General features: G+C 45.1%; 2 protein-coding genes across 2 annotated transcripts; both read right to left on the bottom strand.

Moving 5' to 3' along the window:
* Positions 1–1,221: 1,221 nt before the first annotated feature.
* On the bottom strand, positions 1,222–2,244 carry LOC131267000 (guanine nucleotide-binding protein subunit beta-1-like). The gene has a single exon (XM_058269725.1). It carries the CDS (start codon positions 2,242–2,244, stop codon positions 1,222–1,224), a length of 1,023 nt encoding a protein of 340 aa, XP_058125708.1.
* A 12,179-nt stretch (positions 2,245–14,423) lies between these two features.
* LOC131266332 (guanine nucleotide-binding protein subunit beta-1) lies at positions 14,424–15,446 on the bottom strand. Its single transcript, XM_058268804.1, has one exon. The coding sequence runs from the start codon at positions 15,444–15,446 to the stop codon at positions 14,424–14,426; it is 1,023 nt and encodes a 340-aa protein (XP_058124787.1).
* Between the last annotated feature and the right edge of the window lie 1,624 nt (positions 15,447–17,070).

Genomic DNA, 17,070 nt, shown 5'->3' with positions numbered 1-17,070 from the left:
GGTTTTTCTAACATTCGACTGATATTTATTTTACCTATTTGTTTGTTCTGTTTGTTCATTGTTTTAGCATTCTTTCTTAGTTTTACTTTATTTTCTTTTCTGTGTGGCTGTGTATGTGTTTTGTTTGTTTTTTTGTTTAAGTTTATATCGAAAGAGCATTTTTTTATTATATCAATGGAACCCAAACAGTTACTAGGCGTAATGGAAAAAAGGAAGGCGCAATAGATGCTATGAAGCATACAAGATTCGTTCGTATGACCGATTTGGAATCCGCCTGTCGTCAAAAGGTTTGCCTTGAAATACAGCCAGCTGCAAAGCACAGTATCTTCACAAACGCGAAGCCGCCCTAACATATTAAGGGAAACAATAGGATATTCACTCCGAACTCCATTTTTTCTTTTCTGTCAAATTAGGTTTACTTAAACCATCTCATAATCGTATTCCGAGTGTCCCTTTTTCTCTACTCTCACAAGCATACTAGTTTGTTATCTATTTGTTTCTTCTTCTTGCGCTTCGTGACTTTCTTGTCCATTTCGATCTACATAGAGATGCCAATGCAATTTTGTTCGCTCTTCTTTTTGTGCGTGTAATTTACCTGCGTTTTATGTGCGTGTTTTCTCTCGTTCTCGATATCATTCGCATAATAATAATAACTAAAACCGGACATAAAGAATACGGTTCGGTTGTTGCTGCACACCAATGCATATAAACTTAAAAAATGACGCCTCCAGTGGTGGACACGTGACTGGAGTGAAATATATTTCGGTTCAATAACTGCGGCTTTTAATTTCTCTGCGCAGTCCGGACATGTTAAGTATTTCATCAGATCGATTGTGTGATACTGTAATGGATGGCTATGTGTGTATGTGTGTTCTATGTGTCTGTTTATTTGTGTGAAAATATTTCTTAGGTTGAATCTTGGATGAAACAGTGACCGTCTTATTTTTCTCCTCTACGACAGTGGTGTGTGTCCTCAGGACCTCCTTATATAAAAAAGAACAGCATCACCATAAGATTTGCTTGTAACCGGTAGCCTTAAGATTTGTGTCGGAAATAAAAATCTGTATCATATATCATAGTATTAACCTACTTCTGCAGCTGCCAACACACCGTATGCCCATCGTTCCCCCGTTTAGAAGCTTGCTAACTTCTTCCTGCTTAGTTCCTTCCGACCAATGCTGCCTGTACCGATGTTACTACCACTAGAACTCGCTGTAACACTTAATTCCATACCCGCAGGAACGAGTCCCAAGACCCTGTCGCCACGGCCATACCGTTCTCGGTGACTCCTAAGCACGAGACACGATTATCGTGCCCTGCCAGAATGCCCGCCCGCTCCGCCTTCAGTGTGTCCCAGACGTTGCAGTTGAAGTCGTCGTAGCCGGCGAGCAGCAGCCGGCCGGATTTGGAGAACGCGACGGACGTGATGCCGCAGATGATGTTGTCGTGCGAGTACATCGCCAGCTCCTGGTCGGCGCGGATGTCGAACAGCCGGCAGGTGGCGTCGTCCGAGCCGGTCGCGAACGCGTGCCCGTTCGGGAAGAAGGTGACCGCGTTGATGTCGCTCTCGTGCCCCGGGAATGTCTGCTTGCACTGACCCTCGCGGATGTCCCACAGCTTCGCCGAGGCGTCGCACGCCCCCGACACGAACACGCGGAACTGCGGCGACAGCGACAGGGCCATCACGTCGCCGGTATGGCCGAGGAACGAGGTGCACTGCTGGCCCGTCTCGATGTCCCACAGCCCGCAGGACATGTCTCCCGAGCTGGTCACGATCTGATTGTCGTCCAGGAAGCGACAGCACGACAAGTAACCCGTGTGACCCGGGAGCTCCCGCGACACGCGCACGTTGCCCTCGCGCGTCTTCAGGTTGTAGATCGAGCAGATGTTGTCCAGGCCACCGCACGCCACGAAGTTCCCGGACGGGGCGTACGCGCACGTCATCACCCAGGACGAGCGCAGCGGGATCGCGTGCACCTTGTTCGTGGTGTGCGAGTCCCATACGATCAGCTTGCCGTCCTGCGAGGCCGACACCAGGTTGCGCGAGTCGCTGCCCCAGTGCATGGCGTAGATCTTTGCCAGATGGCCGCGCAGGGTGCGCCGTGTGCGCATTTGTATTCGCCCGATCGGTTCGAGATTGTTCGTCGCCTGCACGAGCGACGTGTCGCAGGCCGCCTTCCTCGCATCGCGGATGGCGTTCTTCAGCGTTTCCGCCTCCTGCCGTAGCGCTTCCATCTCATTCATCCTGTCGGCTTTAGTGGTAGGTTACGCTCTGAACGGATCTGATCACGCTGACCAAAGGAAAGAGATCCTGATTGGCTACTGCTACACTGGCAATACACTCCTAGTCACACCGTGCTATGTCTACGTCCACGCACAGCTTTCGAAAAGGTCACAAAGATGTATATATTCTAAGTTCTTAAACTCCTGAAACTATGCCAAATATTGCGGCCGCGCGTACGTGCATCTGCTTTGGTCTCTCCGGTTTTGTGCGACGCCTGTGTGCTTGTGCGCCTTCGCTTTTGTCCCACCCAGTGGTCTACTCTCCTGCCTAAACTACTACCGATAATGAACACTTTCTGTTTGACGCTTGCTTTGCCGTATCACTCCGGTCTGCGCCCGTGTCCGAACTGTTGCCGTCCCGAGCGTCCGGTACACTTGAAAACAAAATGGGCAAACTTCGACGTGGTCACCACCACCGCAGTCGCGTACTACTGGAGCTGGAATGTGGTTTTGCCGTCATCGGCGTTCGTTCGGCGTTCCGGCTACCGGCTGGGAGTTCGTAGTTGGAGCTTCCCGAGGAATCTCTGTGAACCACAATGACGATGAAGAGTGGTGTGATGATGGCGCTTGGTGATAATATGCCGTCTAGAAGGGATGAGTAGCAGCTTTCACCGCCGGTTACTGGTATGGAGAAAGAGAGAGCAAAACGGAATGATGTCAAATGAAATCTGAAAACACTATGAAAACCATATAATGTTGCAATGAAACTCGATATAGTAACATCAGCAGTAGAGTTCAACAAGGTAAAGTAACGACTGAGCGGATGAAGCTAGGCAGTTATTCTTCCCTGATGGCAACATTTCCAGACCGAAACTGTTCATTGACACGCGCTTCCGAGTAGCATTCTCTTGTTTAGTTTCTCTAACCTCTATTGTAATTTTTCACCAGTCATTTTATCGATTCGCACGGAAAAGTCCACCAGCCCTCAGATCCAGGCCTTGTCCAGCTTTACTGAGGAGCATTCACATACGGCACTAACGGGAGAGAAGTTTAACACCGAAGAAAAACTAGAATTTATTTCATGTTTCCCTTAAATTCCCTCCGTTGTTCGTTGTGGAAAATCCGTGAAAAGCTAGACAAACAAAACACGGTAATCAACGCTCCGTTAAGGTAAGAAGTCCTCGAAGGAGGATCTTTGCACGGACACACCATACCACCACACCCTGCGTGAAGAGGTTTTGTGGAAGTTCTCACTGACTCGCTCACTTTGCTGATAACTCACAAAGTTGTCTATTAGTCGCGATACATTTCATCTCAGCGCACACTATTCGCGATTCCTGCCGATCGCTTGCCCACTTCCGGTCTCACTGTCCGGTATATGCGCTCACTTTTCACCGCATGCACGTTGAGGGTGATGTCTGCTTTTGATTTAGGAGGTATACATTGATTAAAACACACTTTATCTATCTCAGCTCGAGTTCCAAAAGCTTAGTATGAGTCCTTAGTAATTACCAATCCCTACACACACACACACGCACACAACATTCCTTTGGGTTTTCCTTTCGTTTCGGTTCCATCACACACAGGTTCTGCACGTCCAACCACTGAAGAAAAACCAGCGAGTGCGAACCCCCCTCAGTCGTCCTCATTACTACCATCACAACACACGAGAGACAGGTGTGCGCATACACTTGCCGTCAGCACTCTGCTCTCCGTTGGTCCTTTCGTTCACTGGTGGTAGGTGCGTCAGTGTGGTCGGTGTTAGTGCCACGCTCACACTCTCTCTTTCTCTCTGTCTGCCCCGCCGCTCGAAAGGCTCTGACTTGTGGCACAGCACGGGATATGTGCGTGCCAAACGCGAACGAGAGGCGCGGTCACAACCGTGCGGTTGTGTGTGGGGCTGCCGACGTCGATGGGTGTGTGCGTATTAGGCGACTTCCTTTTCCACCGTTCACATGCCAGGATATTGGCACGATGAGAAATTTTCCGATTACACCGTGTGGGAACTGGCCCATTTCTATCGTCCTTTCTCACGGCAAACATAAACTTTCCAATAACTTTTCATTTGTTTCATATTTCATACTGTCTACACGCAATTCGTTAGCAAAAGTAATATCTAGTAGACTCAGACTCAGGTGCCTTCCGCATACCCCTTTCAGTGCCAGACAGACGTGAATCTTTTTTTTTTTTGGATCTGTCACAGATAGCACGTACGCAATGGTCCTGCAGGGAACAGTGTTCCCGGTTTTATCATTCGTTTTTTATTGTCGCGCTTTTGTTTCCTCCCAAGATACACTATGTGATGGTCCTTTTTTTTTAGCAAACCTTCCTTTTAACCGATCGAAGTGGACATTAGATTCTATATTCCATCCACATTCCACATACAATCACAGTCACACGCACGGACAGACACAGGCACACGGGCGAATTTACATTCTCTGGTACAACAGGGTGTCCGCTCACGCAACGCTCACACAGTGCCGATATAGTGCACCCTCGAAAAAGGAGCATGAGAGAGAGATGGAAATTGAAACGATGGTAAGAAAGAAGAAGACGAAAATGGCCAAGCGAAAAATGTGGTCCGTCGAAGAAGATGTTGGAAAGCGGAAAACCTTTGGGTGTGAACAAAAAACGTCCATAGAATGATTGGGTAGGGATCAAATGATCAATTCAATTTTCCCCTTGTTTGTAATACCATCGCGGATAACGGTCGGTCTTAAAGACTCATTTTCCATGCTTTCCAGCCTTTTCACATTATTATTTCCCTTTACTCCAGACGGTGATCAGGGCGTGTGTGTGATTTTATCGAATGCCAATGGAAAAGTTGCACTGCAGTGCAAAGATGAAATGCCAAAGAGGAGAGGATTGGACCATTTCGAGCTCAGGATTCTTTTTGGGGGTTGCTGATGAAATCGTCCAGATTGTCTCCCATTTGTGTCGGCTCGCCTACTGTATTCCAAGTAACGGGAAATCAATGGGCGCAGTCATTTTTGAAGCTCCAACCAGTTGCAAGTTGGGTTGAGGCGCACGCTAAAAGTGACTGTCGGAAAAGTCGGAAAATGCCTTTAGAAACGCACGGCATCGAGGGGTGAAACGGGTGGGTGGGTGAGCGAGCGGTTCGGAAATTTTCTGCCGCTGCTGCTGCTGCTGATGATGAACGTACTTGCATAGCCGTGCCCTACTATTCCTCAGGCCAACGTCTGCAACTTTGTACGGTTTGACGGCGCTCTACTACGGCTGCTGGCACATTCTCGGCACGAATTAACTGCACTCGGTCCCCGCACGGTTTTCACGCACGATTTTCCAGCGTTTCCCCCGATAGCGATAGGTGATTTTCACCTTTCAGTACGGTCACTTTTCTTTCCGACACGGTGACTCGAACGCGTACTCGACAGACGTGACGACAGAGAATTTTCCTTCCTTCGTTCAACCGATGACACTTTGCACCTACATACACACACACTCATACACGTACAACGGTCGGTGGAGTCCGATACGTGTGCCAGCGCAACTCCATGAAAATTGGGGCGCCATGGTAGTGCGCTCACGCGCTCTCCTGCGCTCTCACGCCGGACGAGTTTTCCCACAAGGCAAGGGAACGCTCGTCCCATTTTCCGAAAGGCATCCCATTCTGACACACTGCCGCCGCCCGGCAGCAGACGGCGGTTTTTCCTCTCCCGCTCAGCCAGGATGCTGGCTACTACTTCTCACGGCTCGCGTGTGCGGAGAAAAGCAGCAATCGATCCGAATCGCATGCGCACGGCAAAGGCTGCCATTTTCGCTGCTCAGTCAAAGCCCAGTGAAAATTTGATGCTATCCAACACGTTCTATTAACTTTGAAGAAACCCATTTTTGCACATTAATTAGTTTATGTGATTATTTTAGAAAGTTATACTTCCAAAGAGCTATTGAAATTATTGGGAAGACAATCACAAAACAGTTTCTATAAGAAAACTACTCCAACCATTCGTAAACTGAACTGCATGTCTAAAACAAAGCAGAAATTAAGTTAAGGTTTATTTAAACTGTGTCATTGTGGTTGTGTTTATCAAATTGGAATATTTTAAGTTGAGAAATTCACCATTATACTAACTAAATTGTAATTTTCGGATTTCAGTTATTTCTGTTTCTGTTTCTGTTCTCGTTGAAAATCGATATGTTCTCCTATTTTTTTCAGTGTGAACATTTTATTGCAATTCAAAATGGCAGTTGACTACCGTGATTTTTTTAACGACATAGGGCAACTCGTAACATCAATACAGTTAAATTACACATCAATACAGTTACAGTGTTTGGAAATGTTTTCTTTCCAGCTTATCTTGAAGATAAAAAATAGGAATACTATTGCAATTTAAACTGACGGTTGTGAACGATTCAATACATCAGCAAAATTATTTGAAACGGTTTACTCTACCGCTAACCGTCCCATCATGCATGCCCAATCCCCACAGATTATCCCCACATTTGCGCTTCAATTGCATCATCTTACCTGTTATTATTCCGATATACTGAAAGTGGAAATAGGAAAAACAGGATTTGTTGTACGCTTAACTCTGTATTTTCTTGTTATTCATAATAAGTTAGTTGTATTTCTATACCATTTTCATTATTTTTATTTTTATTTCCTTCATTCACTTTCTTAAACGCTATATTTTGTTTACTTCTCGATTTAGCGCACTTTTACTGTCGTTTGTTTGTATTTGTTTTTTTTTCTTCGCAGCTACCCTTCGCGTCTTCCGACCGGTTCGATCGTTTATTAATTTTTTTTCTCTACCGTCTATTACCGGTCGCAGTGTAATATTTTCGATATCTCAAAACGTGTAAAAATGGTGATTTTCTTCCCCAATCTCCTTATCTCTTAATCTCTTTGTATTTCTGTGTTTTTTCACTCACCTATCGAACGTTCTTCCGCTTACGTTTAGTTGTTATTGAACATTTGTTACTAAATTTTTTTAATTTTATTTTTCCATCTTTGTTTGCATATACGGATAGTGTGTATGTGTTGTTTTTTTGTTTCTGTTTGTTTCGTCATCTTTATTACATTCCAAGGAGACGAACATGACATTACTCGATACACTAGGTATTGGTTGTTTGCTCACGAGTTTTTGTTGAATGCTTATTCGCATATCTCATATCCGCTCCAGTATTTGTGCTGATGTCGTGTGCGATGATTGGTCTAAGCGATGTCTCTGTTTTTCTTTTGTTCGGTTTTCTTCATCTTTGTTTCTATTTCAATACGACCTAGAGAACATACAATAGAACATACTGAGGTAGTTGTATTTGTGTATGTGCTTGTGAATAGAATTGATAACAAGAAATAAGCTTTCCTTCTGCCTTTGGTCGCTAAAGTTTCTCGTATATGGAGAGATGTAATACAAACACATAAAAGAGAGTCGTCTTGTATAATAGAAACTAAGAAAAAAGGGATACCTAATGTAGTCTAAAGTAACATTGCTCACGTCGTGAAGTTTATCTTCTCGGTCCCGTCTATCTGCTGGCTTTAGAACACACATACACATATACAACTAGTATTACAACGCCATTCCCATTAGATTGCCGTGTTGCAGTGAATTTGTTTGTTCAGTACAAATTTACCAGCGTTCGACTTTAGGGACGACATCGTACGATAAGAGGAAGAGCGAGAGAGGAAGCGCACTCCAGGCAGTCCCAATTTTCGAACGGCCATAGTGCACCTCTTCAGCATATCCTCCTAGAAGCACAAGCTGCAAGATGCTGCCACCCCGAAGCAGTCTTGCCTACCGTCATATTTTGTGCTTTTTCCTTCACTTTCTGCGTCTCTCGATCAATTCGAGAGCATCGGCCCTTATTTTACTGGTTTTTTCTTTTACTTGTTCGTGTTTATTGATTGTAACATAAATTGTACAAATAGCGCCACCATATTACACACGCTAGTTCAAAAGCCCCTAAGAGTTACATTAGAATTAAAGTTAGGTATTTTTCACTCCACATCCATCGCTTTTACACGCTTTAGTGGCATTTCCTCATTTCCCTTCTACGATAGCATTTGCTAGTGCATTTCTTTTGCTTCGTTTCTACAACTATTTAGTTGGGCCATCCTTCTTTGTTTTGTGCACAATCCATTCGTGTTCCCAAGCGATTACATTTGCGTATTTTCGCTTTCATTCCTATAATTTTCTTTGATTTTGTCCTAACGCACTTTATTCATTACTTTTGTTCAGTTTCCATCTCTTTTCATATTTTTGTTGGCATGATATTTTATGGTGTCCAGGTTGTTGTTCTTTTATTGATTTGTTTCATCATGAGAGAAATAGTAGCTTGCCACGAAGCAAGTAAGTTTTCACAGCTTAGCAGTGCCACTCTGTACTGGTTGGCGGTCATATGCTTCTTTTTCTTCTGAAGTATGCTCTTCTTGTGCATACACGGTTTTGTTGTTTTAAAAGCATTAAATAGAGTTTGGTTCTACTTCTCTTTCGTGTACAATTTTCTCCCTCTCGATATGATGACATTTACTGTCGATTGTAACATCGAAACAAGGGAAAGCTCATAAAATAGGTTGACGAGATGGAGCGAATCAACGAGGAAAGCGTAACCTCGTCTCAAAACAAAGAACTAATTGAACGACCAACGGACGGTCAGGAGGAGCGATTTCGCTTGTCTTCTTCTTCCACATTATGTTAGTTGGATTAGTACATGCTTTCTTTCAGGGTGGCTTCTGTTTGCCACAAGTAGTGCGCTCCTCCTGCATAGTGTGCCGTCCGATTGGACAGCTTCGAAGCTTGGCACCCGGATGCAACTCGATGACAGTAGGGATAGGTACGGCCTGGTCACGTGGCGATGCATACTAAAAACCAATCTCTCCGGTAACTACTCGACCCCTTGCCAAACCGGGAGAGCCCTTTATCCCGGTGGCCCCCTTCGAGTCAGTCCCCGCAAAGACCGGCATAAGCCCCTAGATGTACCGTCGTACGTAACCCACCCGTCCCCATCCAGCGTCGAGCAATTTCATCCAGGAAGTGCCGAACGTATCAACTGCGGTTGGACAAGTCTGTTCCCCCATTGAAGGGGTTCGAACGGAAGAGTGCCCATTATCATGACACCCAACGGGATGGCCATTTCGATCGGAAAGAGTTTTCCCAGCGCAGGTGACACTAGCATTCGAAAGCAAAACAATAAGGAATACACACTTTACAAAAAAAATTATAACGTCAAAAATTATCAAACCACTTTTTCAATGCTCACCGTTTCATTTTTGGAAAACGAAGAAAAAATCGGAAAATGCATCTTTTTAAACTTATACAAATTACCCAAACTGAGCATAGTTTGTTCCTTTACACCTTGTGCGCGTGTTGAATGTTGTTTTCCTTGTTCTTTACATTGTTATTAGTTATTTTTTTCATTCTACTCCACACTTCTCTTCTTTATCGTTTTTCGATCCGGTTTCTGATTCATGGAACATATCTTGTACCATTTGCACCATGTGCGCTTTTTATAGCATGGCGTGCTGTTGTGCACCATCGACAGTGGTTTCTTTGTTGCTAGATCTTTGTGCACCGCTGTTTGTCTTTACTTTTGTGCATTTTAATTTCACATTTATTGAAAATTCTTGTGTTCCTCTCTTATTCTTCAGTTTCCTATGTTTTCTTCTTCCGCTTCCGTTTATCGTGTTTTTGCGTCCAACGGTATTCTTATTCGCATTACTTTGAGACTTAGTGAAATTAGGCAGTGTGTGGCATTCTTTGTTTTTGTTATTTTTCATTCGTTTTTAGGAAAGGATTGTTTCTTGTGTATTTTTGTACGAAGTTTTTGTGATTTAGTTTATCCATTTGTGTATTGGTTTGTTTGCTATGGGTGATTTGATGCAGTGTCAGTGTGTTTACGGTATGATTTACGGTAGGTTTGCTGTGATTGGAGTGCTATGATCTGGTTGAGTGTAACCAAAATGGCCATTCCCACTATCAAGAATGAAACATTACAGCCTCCAGAATACCTGATTGTGGATTGAAGTTGTTGGAACATGCGGTTTGTCTATGATATTGTTCTCCTTTGACCTCTTGCCAATGAAGCATGTTTTTGTTATACAAAAACAGTAACGAGTAGATCTAATTTGCGCGTTCTGTAGGCATTGTATGTTGACTTGCGCGTCGCTTTGCCTCTTCGGAATTGCTGTCTTATGCTTAGAATGACATCAAAATAGAAGCACATCAAAACCAAATTCAACAAGACCGACACCGATCGTATGTGGTGGTATATGGTACGCGACCCAGCAAACATATTCTTGCTCTTGCTCTGTCACGATGTCCTTGTACGTTTTTGTTCTGGTTCTGCTTATTTGAATATTGTTTTTCAATTACACTCCACGCAATCGAGACCGACAAATTGATTGAGCCCTCGCAATATGTTTCTGGATTGCCGACGTCTGTTCTGTATGACCCTTATCCACCCCCCAGTAACCCCCACCCCCATTCGCTTCTTCTATGCTCCCATAGGGAGGCTCCCGCGTTTGCTGACCTTTATCGCCTGCAACTGAGCCCTTCATTTGTATGCAAACGATTAAGGTTTGCAAAACGCGACAAACTAACTCTAGAACTAGTGGCAGTACAAAGAGACAAGGAAATGTTTCGTTGGGCCGGGTGTGAAAATGGACACCGAAATGCCTCCTGAGCCCAGTAGCAACATCGCGGTGCCATTTTCACACTGTTTTGAAGTTGCTGGTTGTATGCCACACTTTAGTGTACAACTTTCTGATTTTAGTTTCGTATTCGGATAACAGTTTGTTTTTACCCATGTTAGCCCCGTTTGTTGCAACGAATGGATTGTTTTGTTTTTGTTTCTTTTGCTACCTTGCATGTATTCTTGTGTTCTCCTGCTACGGACACTCATCAACCTGTTCACAGCCGAAAGCAAACGAAAACCCATTTACTGGCAGGTCGAATTGTCGGACTAAAAACAATACTATTCCATAAAATCTATCATATAAAAAGTAAATACTGTAACGCGTCCATTAGTCCCTTGCAATGGACGAAATGAAACGTAACTCCCGTCACGCGTCCATTGAGCCCAGTTGAAGGCGCGAGGAAGTGTTGTATTAAATAAAATAAATTATTTAACGCATCCGTGAGCCCTTTGTGTTCGGATGCATTAGTTCCTCGGGTAACAAACAGAAAGGTGTCCGCCTGCTAAACAATTGTACTAACATGTAGAACCACAATAAATATATCCATGGCAGTAAATGCCAAACTAGAACTTAACCTTTAAAGGGTGTGAATTAAACGGCACCTAAAATGGCATAATTGTATGGCTTCGAGAATGTCTCTTCTTTCCTCTCGCATTGTTTTGTTGCGTTTTGGTTGATTTGTTTTTTTTTTTTTGTGTTTCGTACTACAGTTTCGGTATTCATTCGTTCGGGTTAAGATGGTTAGTACTAGGAAGATGTTCCACTCAACACCAACGATAGTATTTAGTGGGCCTTTTGCTATTTTGTTTCACACAGAATCGACCTCCACAAAGTAGCTTCCTATCAATAAGAGTAGAAAAAACGTACACATAATTACAGCCTGCCATGCCTGGTTTGCTCTCTCCATTCCATATATCCACCTGCTTCTCTCATTCGACACACAAAAAAGGTACAAAAAATTACGACTTGAGATTGTTGGTTTGGTGGCGGTGACGACCCTGTGAGCAATGGAGGCGCCCAGTAGCTCATCTGAGGCGCTCATCCTACCCCATTCCCTGTCGCCCTTCGGAACGCCATGGGAAGGACACTTCATCTCCTCGAACGGGGTCGAAAATTGTCCCCATGAACAGCAGCATAAATAAGAAAGGGTGTGGGTGTATCATTTTTTTCTAAAATGGGATGTAACGGAAAAGGATTGTGGAAGGAGAAAGATCTGTAGTCAGTGGATCCCGAACAGGAACGTGGAAGTTGGGGAAAGGGAGCAGTTAACATTGTTTTCGACCACCTCGGGGAACCGAACCACTTTACGACCCTGTTGAGCGGCATTCCTTCGCGTTCCGGGAAACAGGTAGCAGGGTTTCTTATATCGTAACATCGTGAAGAAAGTTTTACACGCATATGCCTTGGCGGATAGGTGTGTATGTATGTGTGTAGTGAAGATGAAGTTTAGTGTATTTGTGCGTTGTCTGTGTGTAGCATGGGGTAGTGTGTGGTGTACACGATAGGCGCGGATGGGACACATATACACGTATAGTAGGAACTTAAATACAAGCAACACACACGTCGATTTGAGGTAGCACAATCACTGCCACCGAATCGATAGACATATGAATCGGAAAATGGGATGTTTGGTTTTGCACTTGTTTTTATAAAATAAGTTAAATAAAACCAATAATTAGTTACTTGTACATAGAATTAACAATAAATATGTATTTGAAATAATCTGAATTTAAATGTTCGAAACAATAACCGTAACTTTAATAACAAATAAGATAAATATTCAAATGAAAGTACTCTACTTTCCTCCAACATCTCAATTTCACCCTCAACGCATACATCGTAACTTATTAAAACTCGAACAAATGGCACACAATTTGTTCCCGGTTTTGAATTTGTTACAAGCGGACTTGAATGGTCAATGGAGTTCGCTGGTAACAAATTCAAATCCCTGGTGGAAATTAGCGATCTACCACGAGCCAACTAGATTGAGAAGAAAAATAAACCGTTGGGTGTAGGGAAAAACAAAATGTATCGCACGAACACGCACGCCCGCTGTACGCATGTGCGTGGCATTTGGTAACGATACGTTTTCGACCTGGAATAAAGTAGAAAGAAAAACGGAAAAAGAAAAAAAGAGGAAACAATCCTTACCCTGAGCGTAGCACGTAGCTACATTAATGGACGGGAGAAGAAGCATTTTTTTGATTTTTTTTAAATAGCATAACTAACTCAAACAAAACTGATCTTCGGAAAGGACTATTACAGAACGGGTTTTCCACGGCGGAGACGCTTCCATTGCGTACTTTCCATCCGTATTTGCATTCACTACTAATCAAATCGTTATCCTAGTGAGACATGGGAGGGGAGGCGGGAGAGGTGACTGTAAGCGTTACTGGTATGTGAATATGAGTGTGAAATAGTGTTAGTGTTCGTTTGAATTGGAGAGTGTATGTGTGAGTCTGCGTATTGTATGTTTGCATGAATTATAGTTTTTCCAGAGTTTTGTGTAATCTATGGTAGGGTTAACATGTATCTAAACACTTGATTTAAAAGAATTACTTAGAAACCGTTCGCCGCCTATCAACCCGCTTGTGTGGTTGCATTTATAATGGATAAATACTGTAGCCCATCACGATATTTGTTGGTATGTTTGTGGATATACCCAAACAAGCAGTACTAATTAACAAAATAAGTTTGCAAACTTCTACACAAAACCACCTGTGGAAGATCCAATCCCGTTGTTTTCTTTTTGTATGTTTATCGCAAGACTTGTACGCTTTACGCTATGTACTTTTTTTGTGTTTGCCAATGGTGAGCCCCTTTTTGTTTTTTATGCCAATTCTCTTGCCTTTTGTGCCAATTGTGACAGCATGTCCATCCTTTCGCCCGGTTGAGGGGGTGGTAAAGAATGGATATGTTGTTTTTCCTAAGTTTTGGGAATAAACTAAGGTTGTAAAAATGTATAATTCGAAAACATGCATAAAAATTGCCTCATGACACCGACTTAATGCGGTTGATTTGGAAATTCCGTCCAATATCTGTCAACAGCTGTCAAGTGTTAAATGGCAAGTGGAAAGTGAGATCAAATGAGCCAAAACATTACACACTGACGATGCACAGTCCTTTAGTACACTAGGCTATTGCAATGGAACTGTTCAGTGCCATAACAGTCGGAAAGTGAAGTGACTACTTGCACCGGCAGGGAATAAAGAAGGCAACATTTGCAAAAGGTACTGAAATAGTTCCAACAAAACTGTGACTTAAACGAACAAACCCAAAATACAGGATTACCTCAATGGATCTGGTATCATTTGAAAAGCAAAAACGTAGGGTACTTTCCATTGGAGAGTGTTCCATGAACAAAACCTGTGCCTAATTCTGGTCCATTATTTGAGTTTTTGTTTTGTTTTTGGTTTGACCCTTGTGCCGGTTGTGATTTGTGAGGAATGTCGCCAGAAACCACCTTGCCCCCATGACCGTGTGTGGTCATGCTGGCGCGCGTGGTAGTAGCGAATATTCAGCGGAAAGCCGGGGGCGAACGGTTTTAGTTCCACACGCGCAGGAACGAGTCCCAGGAGCCGGTCGCGACGGCCATACCGTTCTCCGTGACCCCTAAGCAGGACACCCGGTTGTCGTGTCCGGCCAGAATGCCCGCCCGCTCCGCCTTCATCGTGTCCCAGACGTTGCAGTTGAAGTCGTCGTAGCCGGCGAGCAGCAGCCGGCCGGATTTGGAGAACGCGACGGACGTGATGCCGCAGATGATGTTGTCGTGCGAGTACATCGCCAGCTCCTGGTCGGCGCGGATGTCGAACAGCCGGCAGGTGGCGTCGTCCGAGCCGGTCGCGAACGCGTGCCCGTTCGGGAAGAAGGTGACCGCGTTGATGTCGCTCTCGTGCCCCGGGAATGTCTGCTTGCACTGACCCTCGCGGATGTCCCACAGCTTCGCCGAGGCGTCGCACGCCCCCGACACGAACACGCGGAACTGCGGCGACAGCGACAGGGCCATCACGTCGCCGGTATGGCCGAGGAACGAGGTGCACTGCTGGCCCGTCTCGATGTCCCACAGCCCGCAGGACATGTCTCCCGAGCTGGTCACGATCTGATTGTCGTCCAGGAAGCGACAGCACGACAAGTAACCCGTGTGACCCGGGAGCTCCCGCGACACGCGCACGTTGCCCTCGCGCGTCTTCAGGTTGTAGATCGAGCAGATGTTGTCCAGGCCACCGCACGCCACGAAGTTCCCGGACGGGGCGTACGCGCACGTCATCACCCAGGACGAGCGCAGCGGGATCGCGTGCACCTTGTTCGTGGTGTGCGAGTCCCATACGATCAGCTTGCCGTCCTGCGAGGCCGACACCAGGTTGCGCGAGTCGCTGCCCCAGTGCATGGCGTAGATCTTTGCCAGATGGCCGCGCAGGGTGCGCCGTGTGCGCATTTGTATTCGCCCGATCGGTTCGAGATTGTTCGTCGCCTGCACGAGCGACGTGTCGCAGGCCGCCTTCCTCGCATCGCGGATGGCGTTCTTCAGCGTTTCCGCCTCCTGCCGTAGCGCTTCCAGCTCGTTCATGTTGCTGCTGGCTGATAGATGTTGTTCGCTAGTGGGTTGCCTTCGACGATGCCCGCCTACTAGATATGCTAATGAGGTGCCACTCCAAAGCAGGTATCCCTAGGTGATGGTGCCGACTTGCTACCCTTGTGCGCTCTCACACCTGGAGAAACTGGCTTGGTGTGGACTTCCGCAGGACAATTAAAAAAAAGGAAGATTCACGTCTATACCGGAGAGCAATGGATTTGTTCCTTCAGGCCTGCTGGACCAGCCCGACACGTCTGCAGGGAATGGTCTGTTGGGTCCAGTCCAGTTATCCGCTTCCGCCTAAGGATAGTACGGTCGATGCTGCGCTAGTGCTGCTGCACTGTAGCTGCCCTGCCCGTCTCGCAGGATGGAAGTGGAGAACGGATCCGTCTGACCGAACCTCTTCCTCTACCGTGCAGGGTTGAGCTTTACCTTTTGCCGGAGAAGAAGCGGCCTAGTCGAGGAGCTGATGATACGAGAGCAGCACGGCAACAGAAGACGTCGTTTCCGGTCGCTTTCCAGGATTCATGCAAAATTTTTCGCCTCTCACAGCCTTCCTTCGACGCGACGCGACAGCTCTCACTCTCTCTCGCACACACACGCACACAGACACACGCACGCTCTCTTTCACTCTCCCGTTTATTTTTTCTTCTTCTTCTGTCGCACTTTTGTCGCCCCCACCGGAAGCTCACCTCCGCCTCCCGCGCAACTACTCCACACCTTTCTCTCTCACCCTGGTGTTTCTAGCTCTCGATAAAGATAGCATGTGAAGCTGGAAGATAGTAAATGGGTAAGTTTGCTATCTTCACCTGACCAATGCTATCTCTATCCCTTCCGCAGCGTTATCACCATTCGCGTTCTCTATTCCTTTTTCTCTCGCCCGTCGTTTCTCTCTGGCTCTCTCTCTCTCTGTCTCCCTGCCGTATTCACTCACTTTCTCTCGGGCGGTAGCGGATGCCACTTTTTTCACACTTAACACACCAATTTATCGATTATCTGCAGTTTTCTGACTGCTCCCCGAAAAACCAACCGATTGCTCTCACTGTGTGCAAAAACTTCCCTTTTTTCGCTTGGATAATTTATCGAAACACTTATTTTTATCCGATTCGGCTGTCTGTTTTTCTTTTTCGTTTAACTTAGATTATTACACCGACTGCAAAATAGAAAAATAATAGACACCAATTATTTAGCAACCTAATGCACATCCACACGTTTTCGATGGAAAAGGTTTTCATATGAGAACTTCGTTTTTTTCTTTGATCAATAAACCACGATAAAAAGTATTACAATAACTTTTGGGGTTTTTTTCACTTATTGTCTGTAATTGTTTCGGCGACCACTACCCTACTTTTAGAAAACAAATTTTATATCGGGGTTGTATCTTCTCTACTCTGACCTCATCGGTGGGTCCTGTTTCTTTTCTCGTTGTGCAAAAGTTTAATTCAACAAAAGAACAAAAACTTGTATCTCCATTCAAATAGGGTCAATCACCAAACAAACTTCACCCACAAGTGCTGCTCGCCATTAGCACTGTTGCATTGGACTAAATCCCAACTACATCATCACGGTTCCATGTTAACTCTGTGCACGCATAGAAAATTCAATATCCCCCTTTTTT

This window comes from Anopheles coustani, chromosome 2, assembly GCF_943734705.1.
Source record: "Anopheles coustani chromosome 2, idAnoCousDA_361_x.2, whole genome shotgun sequence".
Classification (NCBI taxonomy): Eukaryota; Metazoa; Arthropoda; class Insecta; order Diptera; family Culicidae; genus Anopheles; species Anopheles coustani.
The sequence above is the reverse complement of the archived record's forward strand: the minus strand, read 5'-3'. Positions and strand labels throughout refer to the sequence as shown.